Below are 27,323 nucleotides of genomic sequence, written 5' to 3' on the forward strand. Positions count from 1 at the left end.
TACTTTGTTTTCTTCACCATGCTAACGTAGCAAAATTTATTAATCTTCCCTTTAATGTTACTGAATTTTTAATGCTTGGTAGAAAAATTTTTCCCATTCCCAAATGGAATTCATCCACATTTTAATATTTGTGTGTGCATATGTGTAGAGCATATGTCTATACAGCCATCCCAACACCCAATGGTCCATATTTTCCCTATTGATTTGGTAGTCCTCTATTGAAGACTAAATTTAACTACATCTATATTCAGTTAACACTTAATATATGACTAATCCCATGAAAAACATGAATTAGTCAAATTTTGTATTTCTTTTTCCTCCTGCCTAAAGCTGCACCTGTCCAGTTAGCCAGCCTGAGTCTCAAAGTTTCAATATTGCTCAGCAGTTAAAAGCATAGGTTTTGGTGTGTGGGACTTTGATCACTTCCTAGTTGTATGCGCTCAGGCAAATTATTCAATCCGTCTAAACTTTAGTCTCTCTATATAATGTGATAACAAAATCTCCCTCACTGGATTACTTCAGAGACTCTATGAGATAATAGCTAAGTCACTAGCATAGTTTCTTGCATATAAGTGCCTCAAAAATGATGGTTAGCACATTTAAGAAATGGAAAGAGTAGATCCTTAACACCAAGTGATAAAAAGGAAAAGAAATAAAATCTAAGATGTACAAAGATGGGGTAATATGGAGCTCAATACAAAAAACATCTCGGTTGGCAATGATAGCAAGTGTGTGTGCATGTGTGGTGCAGTTGGCAGGTGGTGTGGAGCTTGGCAGATACCTAGGCATTGTATGTAGGTCACTGAAAGCCTACTAAGAGCTGTGGCTGTTACTAGGAGAGAAATCAATAAAGGGTTTGGAGCTGAAGAAGTGTGGTCAGATATATGTTTAACAGGACACATTTCCACTTCCAATAGAGCTTTCTGCACACACATGCACTAGGGGGAAAACTATTTGCTTTAGTTTCATTCAAGGGTGTTTCCCTACAGATCAAAGGATCAGTGTAGGGTCTTGTTCTGAATCCTGACCCATAAGAAAAGTCAAAACCCTGAGGAGCAGAAGGCATTTCTGTTCAGCTCACACATTAAGAAAATTAAAATCTGAATAGATGAGCACCTGACCTGAAAACACTGAGGTTCCAGTTTGTCCCCTCTTCTGGCACATCATCCCAAAAGTCCTGCCAGACGTTCCCCACCCTCCACCTTCTTGGAGCTGACTGAGGCAGAGGAATGGCGTTTTGTCCCTGGTTGCCAACACCTTCCTCAGTCCTAAGGCCTGGAGCTGCCAGCCTGTGCCATCAGAAGACTGTAAAAACTCAGTTTGACTTTTTTAAAAATCTTACCTGAAATATTTCATATATATTGCATAATACCTAAGTCAGATTTTACAGGACTGTTGTCTGATATGGTGAAAAGACCAGCATTTATAATCAGAACAGCCTGACAATTCCCCTGCTCAGTTGGCCTCCATTTTGCCAGTTTCTGCCCCCAAAACTCAAGGATGCCAGGTGTAAATCATGAGGAAAATATAACTAGATTATTAAGGAAAACCTGGAATTAAGTTGAAACAAAGAAAGTAAAAAATACCAAGATCTTGGAGTTACACTTCTGAGATGTTTGAGAGTCTGGGTTTTTGCTGTGCTCTGGCATAGCTAGAGTTTAACCTGGCAAGGATATCTAGAGATGGCCTTGGCACTACAGAACTTTTCCCTTTAGTTAAGCGAAGAACAGCTTTTAAAATATAAGAGCACAATTACTGGAGCCATGGGGATGGGGATTGACTTGGGAAGGGGGCAGGAGGGAAGTTTCTGGAGTGGTGGTAATGTTTTGTATCTTGGTAGGGGTTTGTTTATGTATAGGCATTTGCTATATATCTCATGAAAATACACCTAAGATTTGTGCATTTCATTGTAAATTTTACACTAGAAATGGCAAATTATACTCTAGTAAGAATGCTGAAATATTTATGAAGTGTACCAATGTCTGCAATTTACTTGAAACACTTCAAAATGGTTAATGAATGCTTAAAAGACCAGATCGATGTATAATAAAACTAATGAAATGTAAAACTAGGTGGTGGGTGTACTAAAATTCAACATTGCCACCTATTTGAAATTTTTCACAATGTTTGGAAAATATTACCCAATGCTTTAGTTATCAGAAGCAAAAAAATTACTTTGCACCTCTGGGAGAAGAGCAATCCTGAGGGCTGTCACTGGGAATATAGAATTCCTTCTAGTTGTGCCCTCTGCCTTGTTCTTGACCACCAACCTCCTCTATGGCACAAACCCCGGTCTACATTCCCTCCCTCTTCCACTGCCCCTAAATATCCATGTTCTCACCCTTTGGGCAAAGGTGAATGGGAAAAACAGCACAGGGTACTTCAGCTAATGGAGACATCTTTGTAATGAAGAGTCAACCCTAATGCTGTCATGGTAAATTACCAGACTATAAAAACTTGGTTTGGCTTAAACAAAAAAACCTTACTCACAATAACATAAAAATTGCTTAATATTTCAGTCAGATTTAAGACTACTTTCTAATAATGGTTTGGTGAAATGACCATTTGTCTCATTTCTGTTGCTTATAACAGGACTTAACATTTGTTGAGTCCTAGTTATGTAGCAGATGTTATACATATATTGGCTCACATAGTTCTGAAACCCTGGAAGTACACAATCCCATTATTCTCATTTTATAATGAGGCTCATGGTCACATAGAGGATCGAGGACTCAAACCAAAATCTCCTAAATTCAAAAACCATGTTTTCTCCAAAGCATATTGTCTGACATTTAAAATAGGTGTTCTGCAAAGCTCAAAAAAACTACAAAAAGTCCTTTTGCCACGATTTTCAAAATACCTGGATAAATCCAAGGAACAAAACTTACAAAGGCAGGTTCATGTTCTACTTCAACTGTTTTTACCAAAACACCACGCACCAGAAGATAATTTTATTACACTTCCCACCACTATTGACAATAAGACAAATGTAATGTACAATTTTGTGAACTTCCCATTTTTTTTTGGTTTTAGGAGATCAGGGGTTAATAAACCTGCTTAAATCCAGCATGATGTCACAGTGTTCATGAATTACAATGACCCAACTAACCTTTAATGTTCTCTCATGTCATTCTTAAATCAGCAAAAATTCTCATCCAATGGATTGTAACCTTTCTCACGTTGAAACCAAGACAGAAACCTAAGCTACAGGAACTATAGTAATCACCAGTAGATGGCACTAGTTGTGCGGTCTACCCTATTCTTGCTCATCTTTATGCATTCAGCAACTTTGAGGTCTTAGTCTCCTACTAGGCTATATTTGAAACCGAAGACCAACCCCTATAACCACATAGCAAACAAATACCTTTGCACATTAACTAGCTATGAAAAATGTTTCTTGTACCTGGCTTTCCTGTACAGAAAGGGATTGAAATCTATACATGGAAGAAGAGTGGGTTCCATAGAAATTCTTGTCCTGACACCAAACCCTAACACTTTTGACAGCCTCCTCCAGCCTTCCTTAACAGAGAATTGAATACTTTGGAGGGGGTGGGGGGAAGCAGGGAATAAGGTAGATGCTAAATTGTTTGCTGAGACAAGCAAGAATATTTTAAAATTTTCAACAAAAATTTAGGGTGAAAAAGTTAATTTTCACTTTAAGTTCTAGAGGCGTAGATGAAGGTCATGTTATTCCACTATGGATAGGACCTTAGCTCGACACAATTTGAAAGATCCAAATTGGACTTAATTCAAAATTTGCTGTGCTCACATCCAGAGGCCGTACTTGATAACTCAACCTGTTCTGGTTGGAACTATCCACTTTAACCATCAGTTCTGACCATTGAGGTACACTCTTTTAAGTAGTTTTTTCCATGTTTTTTAATCCAGAATTTTTGTATATTTTAACCAAAAAAAAACCCTACAGAACATACATAGAACTTATTTTCATGTACTAAGGCCTCTGCAGAGATATCAAGGGCAGGAGGCAGGACTCTCTAGGGTGTCTGCTTAAAGTACAGATATTCTAAACCAAAAATTTAACGATTTTTCTGGTAGTGCACAGAACAATCTGCACTTCTAACAAGTTCCTGGGGAGTTTCATGGAGGTGGTTTATAAACCATTCTCTGATTGCAGCTTTATTCAACATGAGCCAAGACACTCAACTATCCCTTCTGTCCAGAGTATAAATAAATTTTCAGGGATTTGTGCTGGAAATGTTAAGAACCAGATTTTTAAAACATCCTTCAGTTGATGTAACGAGTATGGTATGACAGTGTGTTCAGTGTGGTATGCTGAGTCACAAGAGATCTGGTTCAACTACAGATCAGTAATTAGTCAGCCAACCCTTGAATTGGCATGCTCCCAAATCTTGGGGAATCACAATGCAATTGTGGATGACCTATCATGACAGTTCAAAAACCTTAAATAGCTACTAAACTTAAAATGTTCTCATCATACTAGTTATCTCATAAGGTAGAAATGAATATTTAGATCTAGATTTCACTGGGGAAAATATGCTAAGTAAACAGTTTGCCAGCTAGTTTGGATTTACATTCCCTAGTCGGTGATGTTTTGAGAAACATTATACCTTTGGCTAGGAACCTGTAATTATGTGGAGTATTTGAACCCAAACCCTGGTATATTCCCAGTTAAGCCTGCTTGAAAGCATTTGGAGAGAATCTTGAATATACCTAGAAATATCGTTTTCTAGTTTCTCCCAGAGTCTAACACCATACTATTCACAATAGTGCTATTTTCCAAAGATGACAATTAGATTTCCTCAGAAGCATACCAAAACTGCTAATCATTACAACTACTTCGTGAAATGTAGGCCTTCTTAATTACTCTAACATTTAATCCTTGATCCTTCACAGATTTTCACCGTGTCCAGGTCCATCTGTCTTTGCCCCTCGTACTACCCAAGAAGGAATGACCATAGAGAAATATTTATCAGAAGGGGATAAAAGTGAGAAAAGATAGATTAAAAAAGGAGTAGAAGAGCGAGGGGGCTGGAATAGGGCAATTAACCCAATGATTAAGACTGGACATAAGGAAAAACATTTTCGTTTGGTAAAGCAGTCCATTATGAGTCTTTGAAGTGGATCAAGTGTATTGTCTCTAGAACCCTTCCAAATACTTAGGGAAAAAAGATAGTCATATGGAGCCTAAAATTGCTTGGAGCTAACTATTATGTTGATACTAGAAAAGGGAAGTCATTTCAGTAACTAAGCTAATCTTCATCTATATGAACTTGAAACAGTTGCCACTGTATCTGAAAAATATTTCACAATTTATACTTTTTGAGAAACTTTCGGTCACTTAACTACTTCCGTATCTATACTTTTTTAAGATACTGGGGGTTGGGGATTGAACCCCAGACCTCAAATATCAGAAGCTGGCCTTCAACCACTGAGCCAAATCGGCTCCCGAGTTGGTTTTTACGCTTGGTATTTTTAGGTTTTTTTTTTTTAGGAGGCACCAGGAACCAAACCTTGAAGCGCCCATGTGAGAAGCAGGTGTTCAACCACTTGGGCCACATCCACTCCACTAGTCATTTCTTAAGCTCTCATTTAAAACTTTTTACTTTTGTTTTTAGCATGATTGTGATGCTCTCATTACCTAACCTACCAAATTAAACTCAAAATGTTAAATAATAAAGGGAACAAATCCTCAAGGGACATTAAACTGTCCTCAAATTTAAAACAAAATTACTAGGACTACAAGGACAAAGTATAGAAAGTTGGTATACTATAGGAAAAGACTAATTGAATAAAAGCTGAATATTCAAAATGCCTATAGGAGAGTATACTGAAGCCTTCACTGTTATATATCCCCATCTGACCTTATGGATTTCCTCTTTCAGTTTCTATAATGTACCAATTCCCCCCAAACCATCCCAGACATGAGGGGCAAGGTGGTCTCATCAGATTTAGATATACTTCACACAACTGTTTTGCAGAAATGATCTGGGGCCCAATTCTTGTTGTGTATTTCTATACTAAATGGTTTGTTTTTCAGGTGTCCTTTAAACTTATTCAAGGTTGATAGCTGAAAGCACCGGGGAGGAAGGTAGAAAACTTTCTTCCTCTTAACTTCTTGATGAGAGTGCTGTCCAAGTAGACTGGTAAGGCAAATTATTCATTACGGACTGTAACTCGCTTTGCTTTTTGAGGGTTCCCTTAAGAAAAAAGAAATTTGTTAATAAATGATAAAAAACACAGAACAAGGTTAAATTATTGAGGCAAATGTCTCAATTATAAAAGTAAAAGGTTAAGTTTTGCTATATTTAATCTCAAAATGTTAAAATTTAAGACTTACAATTTCATACCTAATGCTAAATATTTTTTTTCTATTCTGATATATATAGGTAGGACAAAACAAACATTTGAGTGCTTATTATGTGCCAGACATTCTAACACATGTAAAATCTTAACAGCCCTACAAAGGGGGACAATTACTTACTTGTTTTATAGTTGAGGAACCTAATGCTTACACAAGTTCAAGCGCACCTAGCCCAACATCACAGATGAGGAGAGAAAGAAGCCAGGATTAGAAGCCCAACAACCCATAACTGATGGTATTTCAGTTTTCCAAAACTTGAAAATTCTTTAATATCACCTTTAAAACTCTTTCTCCCACAAATAATTTAGTGTTCTTGCTTCCTACCTCTACTTAGATTAAGGAAAAACAAAAAGCAGGAAATTACATATCACATTTGTAGTATAAATCACATTTGTAGTATTTTTTAAAATTCGGTAAACTTAAACTGTCTCAATCCTTAGATCATTTCTTTCGAAATGATCTATTTCAAAATGTGAATGTCCTAAGAAAATGAGTCACAAAGCAAAACAAAGTCAAATTAACTATTATCATTGATATATGAATAAAGGGAAAAAAACATTTTTCTATAATGTTTAAGCCCCAGTTAACAAAGTATTAAAGACCACAAATAAGCTTCTTGAAATTATTTCACCTCTCCCGAAACAATCCCCACACAGTGTCAATAAGTAGCACATACTCAATTATTTGTTAAATGGACTGAAACTGAGCAAACAACCGGGTACAAATTTTTATACTCAAATGCTATGAGGTGTTCGAACACAAGGTCTACTTAAATTATTTTGTATTTTGAGGTAGGGGAATAATAAGGCAACAAATGCAGAGCTAAGGAACTGCCAAGTTGAGTTATCATTACAAGTGTAATAAAATGTACTGGGTTCTTCATTATGAGTCATTGAAAAACAGAGCAAAAATTAGGTAGGTCTGTTAACATTAATGCAAGTTTTATTTAAGAGATAATATTCAAGAAGAGTTAACGTCCAACAAAGGAAAATTTTACCAGTAATCCAGCCTACAGCAAAAGATGGAACTGGGTATCATTTACAACACACAAATTTCACCTCTACATTTCTGCATAAAGCTGTATTCACTTCTTCGAGAGAGCCATTTCTTAACTTCTGCTAATAAGGCTATGTGAGTTGTGTTCAGAAACGTTGATAGCACATACACATCCACACACACACACAAAGTACTTAGATTTTCACTCCAGGCTGAGCACTAAGTGCCTAGGACCATGTAACTTAAAGACTGCATGTTTCTTCATGAATTCAATTTGAATCACCTCCATTACATTTATCTACCATAATTATTTTTAAAATAATTAGTTCAATGTTTATGACTTTATATTGCCCTGAAATTATACTTTAATATTTAACATGGTAGTTTGAAAAATAGATATTCCAGGTATCAGTTTAAAATTTTCCTTCAATGCAATCCACAAAGTTGATAAGAGGACTACCCCAAAATAAGTGTAGCTTTCTTCTAAAAATTACTTGTTCCAATACAGATTGCATTCTAGTCTATAATTTGGGATGGTTTTTTTCTGTTTTTTGTTTTTTTTGGTAATAAAGCAAGAGTTTAGGATGATTCACTTTTTGGAAAATCTTAATGCAGCCACTCAGTGAAGAAGTCAATCATTCCTGGAGTCACACTCAAAAACTGCTGTGACATTGACCAAGTTGTTTTGTTTTGCTGGTTATTGCTTTAAGTTGGCAATATCTAAATTTAAGACAAAAGAATATTTCCCACTAAGTCTTATTTTAAATATTACAAAATGTATACAGAAGAGACTCACAGAGGCTATAAAAGCTGATAAGTAACTCACCCATGAAATGGGTGCAAGACTTTTAAGAGGATATCCAAGGATCTTTTGGCTCTAAAAACAAACGCCCCTTCTTTTCAGAATGTTCCCATTTTTCAATAGGAGACTTGAGCAGCTCAACAAACTTTTAACAAACCAAATATGTAAAAGGAAACCATAAAAGGGACATCACTTTTCACAGTTAACAATAAATAAAAGTGCAGTAAGTGTTCAAGTAGGACATGTAGTTTAAAGAGTATTTAGCATAGGTCATCTTTTAAAGGCTCTTCGAGGGTCCCTGACATTACTTATCGTGGTCATAACTGTCTGATTATTAGCTGTTCCTCGTAGCTGTGGACTTATAGGTCCTCGGCCATTGCCTCTATATGAAAATTGGTATCCTCTTGGCTCAGGGACGGTTTGTATACCATTTCCTAAAAAAATACATAAAAATTCACCCGTCACTATTTTCAGATACTCATCTATAGATGTACACTTATTTGTTATGCTATTAATGCTTACAGATAATATTAGGGAAAAGAAACACCTTTGTTTTTTTAAACTACTGAAAATAAAATTCAATGTGAGTTTTCAAACATATGATTACCATAAATATATTACCTTGATATTGTATTAACAGAAAAAGGAAAAAAGACCAACTTGGGCAGCAAAACTAGAAATGGAACAGGAAAAAAGCATACCTACACAATGCCCACACTATAAGGGAAAAGAGAAAGGGCAAAATAGTGTTATGAGTACTAGCATTTGGCACAAATATGGCTAATAATGTTTTAGAAGAGATAATGTAATTCTAAAAAAAATTTTTTTAGGAAAAGAAAGCAAAGTTTCTCAAGCAATGTCATATGATCAGCTGTGCTAAAATATGTAGCCATCAGGTCAAATAAAATTTCAGTCACCCTAATGAACTGCAACCACAAATGACTTTGCCTCAATTATTTAATAAAGACTTAAAAGAACTTTAACCTGGCTGCAAAAACCACTAACATGACATCGAAGGGATAAAGGCTAATCTTCTAAAGAGACAGCTACCAGTATGTGAAAAATTAAGGTGGGCTATTAATCCAAAGATAAAAAGGTTTTCAGTGCACCAAAGCAGCCAATCATTCTGCATCTATTATAAACACTAGCTTATAGAAATTTTGTTTTTTTCTAATCAATGGAAAAATAACACAAAACGTTTTCACAAACATTACCTTTAGATTTTTCATCATTAGCCCATGTTCACCATATTCCTAACACCTAGTTGAAATATTTAAATATACAATGTATTCTATCAAATATAGCTTAAGAATGTATCTGCTTTCTTGAAAAACTAGGTATTAGGGACTTCCCAGTTTATTGGTAGCTCCCCTTTAGTACTAAAACTTATGCCTGGACAATTTTTCTCTTCTAAATCTTTTGCAAGTTATATTCTTTTTGTTCTTATGCATAATGACAAACATGAAAAAAAAAAAATCTTACCCACTGGTCCAAATGTACCTGTACCCATATTACTATCTGTCGAATTATTCTTCTGTTCACTGTGTGCCTAAAAAATAATTTTTAAAATTTAGACAAATCAACATTTAAAAACCCATTCATAGTTAGTATTATATCCATTCTTACATATTTTTAATTCTTAACAATTTTCTTAAAGATCTGTCCAAGTCCATTCAATGTTAAATATTCGTCAATGTTTCCCATACCTTGCATAGCTGCTATTACATACTATTTCCTGATATTACTCCTCACACCTCAAAGTGCCAAATGGTACATATATCTAATATATGAAAAAAGATATACACTCTCAAAAACATATATAATCAAAATAACTTTAAGGTGGAATCTGAGCCTCCTCTTGACATAAAGGTGCAATGGACACAACCAATCCAGTGTCCACATAGAAGAGGTGGCATTGGATTGGGAAAAGTGGACATAATGGACAAAGGGTATGGGGAAAGGCAGGAAGAGATGAGAGGTGGAGGCGTCTTCGGGACATGGAGCTGCCCTGGATGGTGCTTCAGAGGTAATCACCGGACATTGTAAATCCTCACAGGGCCTACATGATGGAATAGAGGAGAGTATGGGCCATGATGTGAACCAATGTATATGAGGTGCAGAGGTGCCCAAAGATGTACTTACCAAATCCAATGGATGTGTCATGATGATGGGAACGAGTGTTGTTGGGGGGGGGGGGGAGAGGGGGGGTGGGGGGGTGGGGTTGAATGGGACCTCACATATATATTTTTAATGTAATATTATTACAAAGTCAATAAAAAATAAAAAAATTAAAAAAAAAAAAAAAATAACTTTAAAAATATTATTTTTTAAATGGTCTTCACTGCACCATAAGTATCACAGAATTGGCAAACTAGCCATAAATTATAGTACACAGTCAAAATTAGCCATATCATAAAAATTAACTATATGCTTGCATCAATTACCCCTTTATTCTGCTGTCCTCGATAATCTGGATTGGGTTCACTGAAATTTGGCACCTCTGAATAAACCATACAAAATCTGAAAGAAAATCAAGTTAAATGGTCAAGTTAAATGGCTTTTGAAATAATCAACCTTTCTTTACATAACATGCATGCATAGCTTATAGGAAAGAAGAATTCTATAATGCTAACTCCATTCGAACACAACCTAAACTCCATAACACTTATCTCTTATAAAAACATCCATATTTGATTGCCTACAATGTATAAGATATTCTATTTTGTACTAATTTTTCCCCAGCAATGCAAACAATAAATCATGTCAAAGATCAAGGAAACAGAAGCACATCTTTGTCCTGTTTTTCCATATAGGCTGTTACTACTGAGCCATGTTAAGGATTCCAGAGTGGTTTTCCAGTAGTGGTAATGGATTTGCACTGATCCATTCACACACTCTCATCCAGTCCTCTTTTGACCAATCACTGTGAATCTGCAAAGATAATCATTCAAGGTTAAGAGTGGATTCTGCAGCCATGAATAAAGACAACTGGATACCAAGCCAAGAGTTTTCACCCAAGCTTCTTACAAGCTGACTGTATGGTGTGCACTAACATTATACCTAAGCATTTTCTTAGCTCCTCACCCCCCAAAGAGAAATCAGAACCAATTCTGATAAATCCTAGACTGAACCTGACAAACAGCAGTCATTAAGAGTTGAGTGACCTCCAGTGGTTCTTCACTTAATTATTTCCATTATTCAGAAACACCTCTCTATAAGCAAAGATGGGGACAGAATCCTGAACCTTTCACTAATAGTGATGCTAAGGCCTTTCATGATAATTTGCTCTAATGAAACTATGCTGAAGACAAACATACCTGAATCCTAAATCTCCTCCTAGCAAAGGCAAAGCTTACCAGTTTCTGATCTTTGAAAGCTAGCAAGAGTGCTTCCCCACCCACCCATTTTCATTATTAACAATGGGTTCTCCAAAGTACCTCATTCCCCTCCGTGTGGAAGCCTTCCTCTTTTTTTTTTTTTTTTTTTTTTTTGGTGCCATTTGTGGCTTCTCTCACTTTAAATATCCTCCAATTTTATGGGCATTCAGTGGATGTCTGAGCATTAACCAAAAAGAATGGACTATCCATTTGGCTCATTGCCCACACCACACTTTTTGAGTACAACCCAAATGTCTAGGCTAGCATGGAGGCTGAATTACCTTTACACCCCTAGAGAGGATGCTTCCTCCAGGTCAGGGTGGAGATCATTACCAGGGTAGTAGTATATGGAAGCTCGCATTGCGGCTGCCTGCACCGTACCTAGACTGTGGATAAATAGAGGACTTCAGTTTTGACTGCTGCAAGTCCTTTTAACACAAATACACATTCATCCAATAAACAGAAAATAAAATTTCAAACTTTGGCCTGAAACTCATAACTAGGTCCCTATCTGAGAGAACCTAATTCAAATGGCACTTGGGAAACCTGAAAGATGCATGTTCCTAAAGCCTACAGAAATGGTCCCACTGGGGCTGGTTTCAAGTACAGCTTCTAATTGTTCTTTTCCAGGAAAAACTGACATTCTAAACCATTGGAAGCAACTCTGATAACTGTTCAACTTGTTATTTTTTCAGATAAATTGCTGAAGGCATCAGCTTACCAGTCAAAAGAAGCCAAGGAATAAGAATAGTTTATACCTACCAGTTATTCCGTAAGTATTATTTGTGAGATTACTCAAACTATACAAAATACATTTTATTACTTACTCCCCAATTTTCTGAAGTTCACCACCCCTTCCAGTATAAAGTGTAAGACATCCTTTCCACATGGATGCATACCTAGAGAAAAGAAACATGTTCTTTAGAAATACATATATTTTCTTCTATATAATTTAAGCAAATCTTTAATTTTTATTTATATGGGCAGAGGTAGAAATCAAGCCCTGTCCGTCTACCACTGTAAAGCAAACATAATAAATCTAACTTGCTACTTACTAAGAAATAATAGAAAAGTCTACTGCCAAATTTTGGCGTAAGTATCTAAACTTTAACTAGGGAAGTGGAATTGGCTCAACAGAGCGTCCGCCTACCACATGGAAGGTCCAGGGTCCTGACCCATGTGATGAGCCAGCCCACGCGCAGTGCTGATGCACTCAAGGAGTGCCATGCCACGCAGGGGTGTCTCCTGTATAGGGGAGCCCCACACACAAGGATTGCGCCCCGCAGGGAGAGCTGTCCAGTGTGAAAAAAGTGCAGCCTGCCCAGGAGTGGCACCGCACACACGGAGAGCTGATGCAGCAAGATGACACAACAAAAAGGGACATTGATTCCCGGTGCTGCTGACAAGAATATAAGCAGACACAGAACACACAACAAATGGACAAGAGCAAACAACTGGGGGTGGGGGAGAAGGGGCAGGGAAGGGGAGAAAAATAAAATAAACTATAACTAACCCTAGAAAATAACAGAAATGTCTTTTTGGAAAGCACTATTGTACCCCAGATCACATCTTTAGTTAATTAACGAAGGAAGAACTTTCAACAGCAGAAATTTAAGCAGAAATTCTATTTTAGCAACAGGATACATAAAACCAACACACTAGTGTTTACCTTTAAACTCATTTCCTTGGTTAATTAGATATGTGGTTAACAGGTTTTCCTCTGCCTCCATAAAAGACACAGGGTTCCCAAGCTACTTAAGATTTGGTGGAATTTAATCAAGGTGCTATTTAAAAAACAACACACTATAAAATCCCAAATCTTTCACCTATTTGCATTTCTGATTTTGCAATATTTAGCACCAGCTTGGTCAAAAAATTGCTAACTCTAAAAATTTTTTAATGTAGATAGCATCTATAAAAACAAAAACAAAAAAACCTAGACACAAATCTAAGAAAAATGTAAAATAATCAAAATTATCAAATCAGTCCAGGGTTTGGTTAATAGTTCCTTGTGTAATTCTAATCTAACTTCATGACATAAAAATGACCAATTTGAACTAGACATTGTTTCACCGATGATGGGGACAACTCATCTTTTAAAATAAATTAATAAAAATTTGACATTTCCACATTATAAAGTTCTCTTCATTTTAAGGGTTATTTATTAGACTCCACCACTCTCTTCGGTTATAAAAGTGTGACTTAAGAAAAAGTGTGATTTAAGAGACAATAGATTAACATTTTGCCTTACTAAAGTAAAAATGAATGCATATTTTAAGAAAAAATTTGAGCAGTTACTATGATTAAAATAGTCAACATTCACTTGTTTCAGGAATAAGATCAATGAAATCAAGTTTGAAGGATTTTCTGGTAAACATGTCAATATTCAAATTACCATTATTTAAATACCAGGTATGGCTTTCTTCAAATGCTACACTTTTTAGATTCAACCAGAATTTAAGGACCTTACAATTGCCCAGACTCCAAGCTGGATGTTATTTTAGTAAGGGATAACTATTCCCATATTTCAGAAGAGGAGGTAAGAGGTGTAAGGTTTGTCAATTCTTTGTTTCAAATTTTTCTAATTGTATTCCTTGGTATTTAAATTCCTTAAAATCTATAGATTCTACAGCTATTGAATTTAATTTTTCCACAAATTAGTCAAGGGAACCACCTATGTATTTTCTGTGACTACAGAATATGAAATACTTGAAATGAGATGCTATTTACAGTGCAATCTTTTAATTACTGGATGAAAGATATTAGGAAGCCAAAAAATTTTAATTATGCCAAATAAATCCTCACCACACCCATGAGGTAGGAATTCTCTTTTGTGTAAGTTAAAGATGTGGACATTTAAATGGCACAATTCTGTCATAATGAGTCAGTATAATGAAAATAAAATGTCTAAGACCTGACTCTCATTTCCTGCCTTGATCTCTACCTCACTTCCTGCCAATGTTGTAAGGCCTGTAAGATAGTATCACAAGGCTCAATGTTCCAGCACTGGGCATGCTCTAACACTTCTCTGAGATCCTATTATGCCAATATCTCTCTCTATCCTTTTTTCCTAAGTTATTACCCATACATTATTTTAATTCTATTGATAACAACAGCTTCCAAATTCTGTTTTCAAGACCATTTCTGATCATTTATCTTCCTAAAATAATGTTTCGGTAACTTTTTAAAGGCATTCTAATTATCAACCAAAAGTTGGTGCTATATTATCTTTTAAAGCAATCTGTCAACTGATTCTTGGATGTAGAGATCACAGATGTCTTTCTGTCAAACACTTTCTGTGCATCATTTTGGTTTTGGTACATCACTGACCTTGCAGCAGAAGGTCAAGATATACTTTTCTAGAATGGGTGGTCCAGATACTGTAAACTTCCCCTCTTAATTTTTACATCCAAGATACAAGTTACTTGATGCACCAAAGAAAGTGCTCAATTCCTCCACTCAATTTTATGTCCCCATCATCTAAATAACATGTGCAAGTAACATGTGGGCCGGATTCCAAGATTAAAAAGGAACTAGGGGATGAAAAAGAACTGAGTGACAACTATACTTGAATCAAGTAACTCATGAAAATGTATTGGCTATCAATCTACAAAAAAGACTTAATGACTCCCTGGACAGTATTTTAATATATAATTAACCTGTAAACTACAGAGGTAGTGGGAGGTGGGGAGGTGAATTCCCGGCTGAAAGAGTTTTAAAGGCAAAGGTGTGTTACATCCCAACGCTGTCCACCACTCAAAGTTAACACTGAGGATTCTCTGAACTCCTCGGAGTAGCCCACAGCAACACCGAGTTTGAGAACCTGCCAAGGACCGAGAGTCGACCAATCACGATTCTGCAGACTGTTACCTAGGAGGCTCTTTGTCCCCACTTTTATGAACACCTACCCTCTGGTCAAACGAATAATATCCCCTGGCTGTATAAGACCTCCGATCTCATCCCACACGGAAATGGTGATGCTGCCTGTTTTATCTGCCACTTTGCACGATCTCACTTCATGGCCGTCCTTGGTTTTGGTCACGCGTCCTGTGAAGATTTAAAAATTGAAAAGGTGGTGGGGGCGTGTTAGATAAGGAGGTCTCGTCTAGAAAGGTTCTCTAACTACTCCTCGGGATTCTGAAACATCTGGAAAGCAGGAAAAGGAACGAGAGCGAGCCCCGGGCTCTCGCAGCAAGTGTAATCCGAGCCCGGTGGGGGCCCACCGGGGCCACGTGGGAGGGGGGATGGGAGGGGTAAAGGACGCGGAGGGGGAGGGGAGCCCCGGCGGGCGGCAGCCGCGCCCTTCTCCCCCGCCCCGAGGCGCAGAGTGGACGGGGAGCGGACTGCGGACCTCACTTACCTATCTCCAGGACAATAAAGACGACATTTAAGTTTTTCAGTCCGGGCTTAATATCTTTTATAAAAAAAGGTGGGTCGTTGACCCCATTCATATTGAAGCAGGTGTGGCTACGGCTGCGGAGAAGCGAGTGGGCAGGGAGGGGGACAGAGTCTCCCACCCTCCCGGACCAGGGGCGAGGGCAGAGGGTCGACCTTGGGCGGGGGTGGCGAGAGACGGGGCAGATAGCGGTTAGTCGGGGACTGGGGAAACCAGCCCAGGCAGCAATGAGCCTACAAAAAAGGAGGAAAAAACAAAAAAAACAAAAAACCGCTCACAAGTTTAAAAGAAAAAAAGACGAACCACTCCCCACACAAATCCCGCTCCCAACGGGGCGGAGATAGGTAAGCGTGCGCACTGCCCCTTCTTTGGATAAAAGGAAGGAAAAAAAACCCAGAGGGGGAGCGCCACTGCCCTAAGTCCTGCTCACACACGCGGGCACGCGCTCAAAGCTGTCCCGGACTCCGAGAAGGGACAGGAGGTGACAGCGAACAGAGAGCACAAACGCAGCAAACACACAGCCTGGTTTCCAAACAGCGACTGCCGAACGCGTCCCCGCGCCGGCAGGACCCCCGGACGGCCCCGCCCCTTGTGACGTTACACGGCGTCGGCACGCCCGTCGCCCCGCCTGCCTGGCTCCGGGGAGGGGAAGCGAAGGGGCGGGAATTGGCCGGCGACGCCCGCGCAGCCTCCGTCGCTCCTCCCCAGCTGTCAGCGCGTCCTGACTGCCTTCCAATCCGCTCTCCGCCTCGCCCTCCCTTCCCCCCTCCCCTCCCCGCCCCGCCTGCCAATCCCTTTCGCCTTCCGGGCGCCGCGAAGGTTTACTGCCTTTCCTCTTTTGGTTTCTGCTGGCTGTTACTGTCGAACTTCAGCGTTTTCCGGCTTTTTCCACACCCGCTCTTTAGTCCCGTGATGATGGGGATTGGTTGTTAGGTTTAGGATCCAGTGGGTACGTTAAAAAGTTTGTAGTCCTGTAAGAACAGGGTTCGGGCAAGGGTGACTGATCAGAACGAAGGAAAAACATGGATGGTTAAGGGGTCTTTGACTGCAGAGCTAGAACAACTTGGAGATCAGGTTACCCGCTTCATTTTAGCTATATTTAAGCTGAAATCCAGAAAGGTGAGGTAGTTTGTCGAAGATCACCTAGCATCTCACCTAGTGAGCAAGCAGGATTTAAACACCACTTGTGCGACTCGGCCTTGGGCTTTTCATTCTGTAATCCTAAACAGATAGTTCAGTTTCTTTGCAAGCTTCTTGCCCGTCCCCTCTCAGTTTATACCCTTTCCCCCATTTCCTTTTCTTCTCCACTTGGCACTTGTTTTTATACACCCAAAAGGAATTATTTAAAAGGAGGAGAGGCTGAAACATTATAACCTGGAAAAATATATGTAGTTTTATTTATGTCATGTACAAACAAACCTGGGCTCGAACTATTTACTAGCTGTGTAACCTTGAGGACACAGTTAAGCTTTCCAGCCATAATTTAACCCTGTAACAAAATGAGGGATCACAGTCGTCTCCAACTAGTTTCTAACACATAGTACTTACTCAGTTTTCTGTTCTTAAATGAAAAATCAATAAGACCCTAAGCTTTGATCATGTAGTCCTTGGACCCTATTTTGTGAGTACTATTTTAAATCCCTATTTTACAGGTGATGAAACTCACAAGAAACCACATAACTAGAGAATGACCAAATTGGGCTTTGAATCCAGGCAATCTTGACTCCAGAGGCCCTCAGTTCTAAAGGTAATTTTGGACTTAAATAGCAACAGTGGAATTGTAAGAGTCAAAAACAGACTGAGGAAATCAAAGAGTAGCAGCAGGATATGTCTGTAGGACATCAAAGAATTATCCTGTCCATGATTTGTGGTGAAAACAAATGTTGAGAAAAATGTCAGATGATTTGCATTTCAGAAGACTTAATTCTTCCCCAATTCCTTCTGAATATTTTCAGATTAACCACCATTTCCCTAACATCTGAAAACAAGTGGCATGGATTATTATATCCCTAGGAAAACAGTTTCAAAAATAATCACAACATTGCCAGGAGAGTCAAGACCTTCATAAGGAAGCAGAAGCTTCCATTTTGTGAACACATAAGGCACCGCATGCCAAAGACGCTGATGTAATGCTGGAAAGTGTTGCAGAATACTGTGACGAACTTGATTTCAAAATCAAATAAACGATGCAACATGCCAGTTAATATCAGAGCCAGCAAATGACCTCAAGACACCCAAAGAGTCCCTATCTGGGCCCTCTTTCCACACATTCTGATTCTACCGTGGTTATCTGATGGGACCTGACACTTCAGTTGGATTGCCTTCAAAGCTATTTTCTTTAACTCAGGCAAAAAACATTAGCACAGAAGCAATGTTTAAATAAGACCCTTGTTTTTAAAGTTTGAAGATATTTTCAGAGGATTAACAATAGACAGGAAACCAGTTGAGAATGCTGAACAGAGTTATGGCCAAGAGTTTGGGTAAAGAAAGGAATCCTTAGTCATCTGAGGATTAGATAGGACTGCTCAGACTCTTCATATTGACACTGTATAAAGTAGAACCAGACACTTGGGAAACCAAGCCCCACAAAAGCACCGCTGATGCTCAGAGGAACAGCCCAGTCCTTCCCTTCCCCCTCAGGACAGAACTCAGAGGAAGCATCTCCTACTTCCTTCTCTACAACTCAGCAATTCTCAGAAAGGAAATGACAACCACATGTTTTCTGATTAACCAAAAGTAAAGACAGCCTTGAGTAACATAATGGTATAGTCAAGGCAGGAACTCTTCCACCCAGAACAGTTGGTTTCAACTACCTTCAAATCACCCCCAAGGGATTAAAAAGAGAAAGAGGTGTCAAGAAGAACAACTATGCCCCCCAGATCATCTTTCCTAATTTTACCATTCAGTGAATCAAAGAGGTCTGTCATGACAATGCCACACAACCCATCCAGTTAGGTCATAATGATTATATTGCAGCTGCTTTAATATAGTCACAAGATTACTTCATGGTCTTCCTTCCAAAGGTGGTGTTCTTTGGGGCCTTCCTCGTTATTCACGGCTAAACATAAAATTATTCTGAGATGATGGACTCTTCTACTTTTATGTCCAGACCTCAACACCACTACCCCTCTAAAGAAGATGTTGTTTGGTGAGAATCCAATAGAATACAAAAGGGCATCCATTAGAATACAATAAATGTGTTCTTTTTATCTGGGTCCTCATTGATAAAGGTTTTCCTGTGACTTTTGCCCACCTAGTACTCATGCTCACTCCCAGGTTCTGGTTTCTGGGATTACCAAGGCCATTTTCCCTTTCTTTATACTATCCATCTATTTAAAACTCACATTACAGAGATAATTCACTTTGCAACATAATTAGCAAGGGAAAAAAGGTCTTGCTTTTAATTTAAAAAAATATTTCTTTGAAAAGATTTACTCAAAAGACTCATAAGTAATGTTTAATAGTGTTTGCAACAGTAGCCACACAAATCATCCCTATAATACTAAATGCTAACACGCAATGAGCTTTTGCTATGTGCCAGGTATTTTATATTTCTTAGCACTTTACACTTACTAATTTATTACTAATTATTAGATGTGAAGTGATTCTTCTTATTTTATTTTAAGTAATGGAACTGGGTTTTAAAACCAGCTAATCTGGTTTCAGGGCCCTGTTGGTTAACGTGCTCTAGTTGGCCCTATAAGGAGTATGTGACAGTTTCTCCTAGCATGATGCCTGACACATGCTGGAGTGGAAGGCTCTACTCCAACATGGTTAGTCCACAAAGTGACTGGATCTAGCTGGAAGATAGAACCCACAGACTCACTGAATGGTTGGATATGGAGTATGAGAGAATGAGAGAATAAAATATGACATTCCAATTTTTTTGTCTGAGTATAAACTGGAAAGATGGAGTTGTCATTGACTGAAATGGGGAAGGCTGCACATGCAGCAGTTAGGAGGGAAGGAGAAAATCAGGAGTGCTGATTTAGACCTGACAAGCCAGTAAGGCAGGAAGAATAGTAAGAAGAGTATATTCTGGGAAGAGGGAGCAAGTATGTGTCAAAGGCTGCTGCTAGACTTGAGTGAGATGAAGACTGAGAATTGGTCATTGGGTTTAGCAGAAATGAAGATTGCTGGTGACCTTGACAAGAGCAGTTGCGATGGAGCAGGTAGGCAAACACCTGACTGGATTGGGTTCAATGGACAATGGGAGTTCAGAAATTGGAAATGTCAAGGCAAGTATCTAGAGCTCCTTCTAAGGGGGTTACTGAAAAGGAGAACAGAGAAATGAGTCAGTAACTTCAGGGGGAAGTGGGATAAAGAGATTTTTTTTTTTAAGATGTAAGAAATAACATAACTGTAGGCTGAGGGAAATGCTGGGGGAAGGGAAATGTGAATTGCTGGACATATGTTTTTTGGAGCAGGCAGGAGGGAATGGGAGCTATTCCCCAGCAAAGAGTTTGATGGAAGCTTTGATGGTTCTAGAACAGGAAGGGAGCCTGAGTATAAAGATGTTAGCACATCGGTTGATATGGCAGTGGTAGTATATAGAAGTCCTCTTCTGATTGTTTCTGTTTTCTGAGTGAAACAATCATGATCATCAGTACAGAGTAAGGAGGATGGGGAGGAGATGCTGGAAGTTTGAAGAGTGAGAAAAGGGTGTGAAGTAGTTCTCCAGGAACATGGAAGAAAGAATATGCTAGAGAGATATAGTACCACTTCAGAACCAAAGTAAAGTGTCACTTGAAGGTAGTGACACTTTATAAGTTTATTATTGGAACAGTGCACATGGTTGTGTGTTTTCTGTCAGCCATATTCATCTGTGAGAATTTAGGCACATTACTAGGCTGAGAGTTGGATTTAATCAGGATTGCAGTGTTGACCAATTATACTAGCCCTGTTTTTTGCAAAGTATGTTGTTGTACACGTCTTTCCCAGTTTGTGATTTGCCCTTTCCTTTTATGTGTAATTTGTTGAAGCACAGAAATTTATGTTTTATATGGTCAGATATATTACCTTTTCCTATGGTTTCTTTGATTGCTTTTCTACTTTAGGAAGTCCTTCCTCATAAAGGGATAATATAAACTTTCTTCTGTACCTTCTCTAACTTTTTGTGGCTGAATTTTTAACTCTTTTATAAGCCTTAGTTCCAGCTAGCTTTTCTGGGTTTACTGAGTCATTTATTTATCTGTCTATTCTCAGTACCTAACATGATTGAAGTGTTGTGTATTTACAGTTCGTCAGCATCTGATAGGCCAAACCTTTTTAATAAACATTCTTTAACCATTTTTGCTTACATATTTTTCTTGAAATTTTGTCCTGGTCCAATAAAAGATCCCTCTCAGGTATTGGTTGAAACTTAAATAAGACTAAACATTAATTCAGAAAATATCAATTTCTTCATAATATTCAAGTTCCCCATCCAGGAACCATGCTGTGTTCCTCTATTCTAGTCTTCTTTTAAATTTTACTAGATTGAGTACTCATTCATGTTCTTTATATACTTTTAAATCCTTGAAATCATGGTTCTGTTTTAATTTTCATTTTGCCAAAGTGATCCTCAAGTATGTTCTCCAGAAAGTAAAGTGGAAGGTAACTTTCTGATACTATATGTACCCAAAAATGTCTTTTTTTTCCTCATATACATATGATATTTTGGGCTGGCATGGGATTTTCACAACTATAGTCCTTTTCTCTTAATATTTGTCACTAAGTCCAATGGGTGGAATGTTCCTTGAAACACTGCTTTTAGAAGAAAAAATTGAAAACAAAGTAACGTCATAAAAGGGAGGGCTGTAATAAAGTTAGTGTATCTTTACTAGGGGAAGTATATATTTTTAAATGAGGGAAATATACATGTACTAATAAAGAAGTCCACAGGGACTTCCCTGTGGAAAAGGAAATTGTATAACAATATGTACACTATGATTGGATTTTGTAAAATTAGAAACCTATGTAGACATATATTGACATATCTATTTCCCTATTATATATATGAAAGAATACATGCCAAGTATTACCAAATCACTGTGGGGCTTAAGATTAATTTGGACGTTGGGAAAACTTTCACTTTTTATTTTATATATTCTAAATTATTTGAAGTTTTAAAACTGTTAATTATTACTAATTAACAGTGTTAATTTTTTTTAACATCCAGTGTATACACCTCAGCTTTTATTTTACTTGATGCTATTGACCACTCCCTCCTGTAAAAACTCTAGGTTAGGTGCCCCTCCTTCATATTCCCATAACACACTGTACTTATTCCAATTAGAGGTCTTTTCACTTTAATTTATAATTGCTTCTTTATTTGGCTATTTCAAGTAGTTTGACGACCCAGGTCTTTTCCTCTTTCATCAGTTTATCTTATACCTTTCAAAGTGCAAGTTCCATAACTATTTTTTGAAAGCGTATGTAAGATTTGAAAGGAAATGTGTATTATCTAGTTTCCAGAAAGTAAAGAGGCAGTGCTCAGAAGGTAGAAACGGAAGTGAGATGGGCAGAGTGGAAAGTACTGAGGGTGAGCAATGTCCATTGGTTGAGAGCAGCCAAACCACGGAGGGAAGGGTTTCCTTAACTACAGTCTAAGTAGATCAAAGGGAACAAGGCAGAGACCTGTGGGAGAAACCACACAGCATTAAGAAAGTTACAGGCTTTCTCCATCCAGGGGAATTCCACACTTAGATAAGAGAAGATTATGTAAATGTAATTCTCTAGTGGCCTAGTAGTTCAGATAACCTCTTGGATTGGCAAAATAGGAGTCAGTGTGGAACTTCTGAAGCGGCAGTTGGAAGACCACGTCACTGTGAAAGTGAGAAGAAGCTAAAACTTACTTTTTAGGGTAAACTGTCCCCCAGAAAGAAATATATATATGAAGAGAGAGAGAGACTGACTTAAATAAGATGAAAGTTCATTTCTTTCTCATAGTACAATCCCAAGATAAGGGCTCCAGGTTGGTTCCACAAGGTCACTCAAGGACCCATTTACTGCTTCACCATTCCCTAAGCTGATATCCTCATCCTCAAGTCAAAGTCGGGTTGTAGGCACGTTAAGTGTTCTTATCCATGGGAAGATAAAAAGAACTCCAAGACATGTCGTTTTTCAAAGGTAGAGATGACCCAGAAATAGCACGTTACTTCAACTCACATCCTGCTGGCCAAAACTTAGAAACATAGTCATATTTAACCTCCAAAAAGACCGAGGATATAATCTCTAGCTGCATAATCACTTATCCAGTTTAAATCTTTATTTCTGCTGAAGAACAAAATATGGGTTTTGGAAGAAAACTAGACGTTTTTGCTGTGTAAAGACATCAAATGTTGCATTCATTATCTAACTGGTAAAGGTTAACCTTGAAACTCTAGCAGTCACCAAATGCTGATCTGAGACTACAAATGCATGTGTGGTACAAAAACCAGGGACTATGGCAAGAATTTAAAACTAAATGTACTCAATTGAAAAGGATTTTTTATAATCCTGACATGATGTCCTTACTGTTTTTTTTTTATGTCAAAATATGTTTTCGTTAATGGTATGGTGATGATAGTAGATAAAATTGTAAATATCCCCCCCACCCCCTTTTTTTAAATAAAATGGAACATTGGCAACACTACATCAGCATACCTATCCCCAATTTGTGTGTATGTTCATTGTAATTTCACTGAGTCTTGAAAGCCTTATCTGGGAACCACTTTCCCATGTTGGCAACCGTGCACAGAGGCTCACCTTCAGCAGTGGTAATGACATCTGTTTTAGTTTGCTAAAGGCTGGTAAGTCGGTAGACCAGAAATGGGTTGGCGTTTATAATGGGGATTTATTATCATATAAGCTTACATTTCTGAGGCTGTGAAACGTCCAAATCAATGCTTCATCAGGCGATGTTTTTCCCTGAAGACTGGCACATGGTGGCATCTGTTGGTCTCTCCCTTCTCTTCAGGGTTTCTTTGCCTCAGCCTCTGATTTCCTCTCTCCTGGGTTCCATTGATTCCAGCTCCTTGCTCTTGTGGCTTTCTTTCTCTGCTCCTGTGACTTTTTCTCTCTGTCTCTGTAGCACCCTTTCTCTATATTCATCCTGTTTATAAAGGACTCCAGTAAGAGGATTAAGACCCATCCTGGATCACACCCTAGTAAAATGATTTAATCAAAAAGAAAGCCCCACGTACAACAGGTTTACACCCATTGGAATGGATTAGAACAAGATTTTCTGGGGTCCGTAAAAGCAGCAAACTATTACAGTATCTAATCCCTAGGACAGGTTTCCTAAACTCTTCCCACTCAACCCACTATCATCTTCCTTTCTATACAGGTTAGGGCCCTTTTCTCTGGCCCCATATCATTCTTTACATGGTTCCACTATAAAAGATAGAGGTATTACATTCCATTTTGCCCATCTGTAAGGAGAAAAGGAAGGGAAAGTAGGATCTACTCCAGTTAAGGGTTCATCCTGGAAGTTGCACATCTGACTTCCACTTATATTCTATGGCCAGCACATAGTCATATAGTAGGCCTGTTAGCAAGGTGGATTGGGAAATGTACTCTGTATTAGTGATGGCCATGTGCCCAGTGAAAAATCAAGCATTCTATTACTATGGAAGAATATGAGAGTAGATATCGATCGACAAGCAGCAGTCTCTGCCACAGTGTTATAGGCTTTCAATGGACATATACTGAGGCCTGGTATAAGAAATATGCCCAACAGAGATACTGTATTTATTAACTCATTAATTGTACAAAGTATTTATTGCGGCCTTCCATGTGCCAAACACTGTTCTAGCTGCTAAGAATAGTGCAGCAAACAAACCAACGTCCCTTCTCTGCCTTCATGGAATCACACCCTAGTTGGGAAGATATAAGCACTCAATATAATGTCAGTTATTTGTGAGTGCTGTGAATAATATATCTAGATAAAGGGATAAACTGTTAAGGTATGTAGAGAGCTATTTGGGATAAGTGAACAGAGACGTGACTAATGTGAGAGAGCAAGCCATGCTGTTATCTGAGACAAAAGCACAGGCAGAGGGAGGGAACCAGAAGTACAAAGGTCTTAAAGCAGGAGCATACTTGGGATGTTTGAAGAACAGCGAGGAATCTGGCGTAACTAGATTAGTGTGCGGGTGGGGGAGCAGGGGTGATAGGAGATGAGGAAGAAGAATCAGATCATGATAAGGACCATGTGGTAGACTGTGAAAAACTGATCTCATAAGATGGTCTTTCTGGAGGATTCCAAATGTTAAGTTGGTCAGGGTCCCCAAGACCACCTCCAGGTTCAATGATTCACTAAGACAACTCCCATTCCTCACCATGTAGTCATAATCATGTAATCATGGCCGTGATTTATCATAGTGATAGGAAATAGTGCAACATTAGCAAAGGGCAAATGCATATGGACAAAATCCAGAGGAAGCATAAGCTTCTAAGTGGAGTCCTCTCCCAAAGGAGTCAAGTATTTGACTGCATGCATTTAATTCCTCCAGCAACCAAGTGTGACATTTATAAAGTGTTGTCTACCAGAGAAGTTAGTTGGAGATTCAGTACCTGGGGCTTTTATTAGGCGCTGGTCACACAGGCACCTTCCGCCGGGCATGTACCAAAGTTCCAGACTCCTAGAAGGAAAGCAGGCATTCAGTACACACCATATTGTTTGTACAATTTAAGCATAGGAAACCTTCCCAAAATCTAAGTGCCCAGACACCTGTCAAGGGCCATTGTTGCAAGCGGGCCTTTGTAATGCAGCCTGCCATGAACTCTTACCCAAAAACACATAGTAAGGGATGAATGAAGAAAAGCAGGGGAAAAGGCAGGAAATGAGTGACTAAACAGGCTCGCTGAGTTAGTGGAGGTGATAAATATATAGAATCCATGAGGCAGAGAAACTGAGAAGTAGAAACAGGATAATAGTAACAAGAGGAAGAAGCAGAGGAGAGAAACCAAATAAATGGATGTAGGGTGTCTTCTACCGGAAGAACCAATACTCTTTCTGTCTGAGGACAACTCCAATATTGCTTTGGGACATTAGAGTTGTTGTTTGATCCTGGAGACCAATGAACAACACTCTGGTTCTTCATGAGGCCTGATTGTTCCATTAAAATTTTTTCCTGTACTTGCCTCCTAATTTCTTTTTGCATCCTTGTAACAGATTCCAATATAAGCCGAATATCCAAGGCATGTCTCTGCTCCTTGAAACCTGAAAGCACCTTACTAATATACCTAGGCTCTCACAATTCAAAACAAAGACTTAATGGAGAAAAATTAATATACTGGCCAACTGGATACAGGACTAAATTTCATAGTATGCTGTAAAACTTCCCCCACCTCCCCACCATGAACCCTTGCTCCAGCCTCATCAAACTACTCACAATCATACTCAGCGGCAAAGTGCACTTTTATGCTTCTTTTGACTTTATTCACTCTCTCTGGAATTCCTGGTCTTTTTGTCCTCAAAAAACTCCTGAAGGGCTTTAATACCCGGCTTAAATGGTCTTGCATTTTCTGTGAATCCTCTCTGACCACTCTTTGCCTACACTTGCCCTGTGCCTCTAAAATGAATTCTTCCCTCTTCACTGCTCTCACAGCTCTTGGTACATATTTCTATCATAGCACTTAAAATATATTGTAATCAACTATTTACATGTCTGTCTCAAACAAACCACATTCCTAGCACTTAGCATAGAGTTTCACAAATGGTAACCCTTCAATAAGAGTGCATTGTTTAAACTGAATGACAGAAAGAATGTACCAAAAAAAACAAACAGACACAAGTGAGTTACATATTGAAGATTTCTGACCCCAGCAGCTGGACAAGGATCCTTGACAAAGACACTCAATTCTCATGCCTGAAACAATAATGTTTCTCATTTATTAGTGGGTACTTATTATTTCCCAAAAGTAGATTGCTTGTAAACTATACTATTTCTTTGAAGATATTACTACTTATAAGTGTTAAATGGCCCTATTATACCTGATTCAAATAATTTTTCTAGTGAGGAAGCAAATTTTTTAAATTTTTAAAATTATGAGATAACATTTCAACCAAAAAACTCTGATGCTAAATATACTGAATTCTAAAGTCAGTAAATACACAAAATACTCTTATTATGAAAGCCCTAAAAAAAAAAAAGTCCTACTGCTAGTGCCACATGTGTTTGTATACATATTATCATGTGGCAGAGGACCGCTACCAACTTCAGAAGAAAACAACCTCTGAATACCTTGATGTTGAACTTTTAGCCTTCAAAACTGTAAGACAACAAATGCTTGTTGTTTAAGCCAGCTCATTGTGTAAAATTTATCATAGCAGCTCTGGCAAACTAAGACAGTTCACTAAGATATCTACATGACTTATCACTATTGATGTTGACCTTGGTTATGCAACAGAGGTAGTATTTGTCATGTATCTCCACTTCCACC

General features: G+C 38.3%; 1 protein-coding gene and 2 long non-coding RNA genes across 3 annotated transcripts; 1 reads left to right on the forward strand and 2 right to left on the reverse strand.

Annotated features, from left to right (window-relative positions):
• Positions 1–7,267: 7,267 nt before the first annotated feature.
• NABP1 (nucleic acid binding protein 1) lies at positions 7,268–16,507 on the reverse strand. Its single transcript, XM_058300480.2, has 6 exons — positions 15,879–16,507; positions 15,427–15,565; positions 12,346–12,417; positions 10,586–10,661; positions 9,624–9,690; positions 7,268–8,575 (listed from the first exon to the last, which is right to left on the reverse strand). Exons 1-6 carry the CDS (start codon positions 15,967–15,969, stop codon positions 8,412–8,414), a joined length of 609 nt encoding a protein of 202 aa, XP_058156463.1. The 5' UTR covers positions 15,970–16,507; the 3' UTR covers positions 7,268–8,411.
• Positions 16,508–16,708: 201 nt separating this feature from the next.
• Positions 16,709–21,205, forward strand: LOC131279292 (uncharacterized). Its single transcript, XR_009186675.2, has 2 exons — positions 16,709–16,863; positions 17,567–21,205. It is a non-coding gene; the product is annotated as an uncharacterized lncRNA (long non-coding RNA).
• Positions 21,206–23,718: 2,513 nt separating this feature from the next.
• On the reverse strand, positions 23,719–26,444 carry LOC131279293 (uncharacterized). Its single transcript, XR_009186676.1, has 3 exons — positions 26,273–26,444; positions 25,452–25,519; positions 23,719–23,988 (listed from the first exon to the last, which is right to left on the reverse strand). It is a non-coding gene; the product is annotated as an uncharacterized lncRNA (long non-coding RNA).
• Positions 26,445–27,323: the final 879 nt, after the last annotated feature.

Source organism: Dasypus novemcinctus, chromosome 7, assembly GCF_030445035.2.
Source record: "Dasypus novemcinctus isolate mDasNov1 chromosome 7, mDasNov1.1.hap2, whole genome shotgun sequence".
Taxonomy (NCBI): domain Eukaryota; kingdom Metazoa; phylum Chordata; class Mammalia; order Cingulata; family Dasypodidae; genus Dasypus; species Dasypus novemcinctus.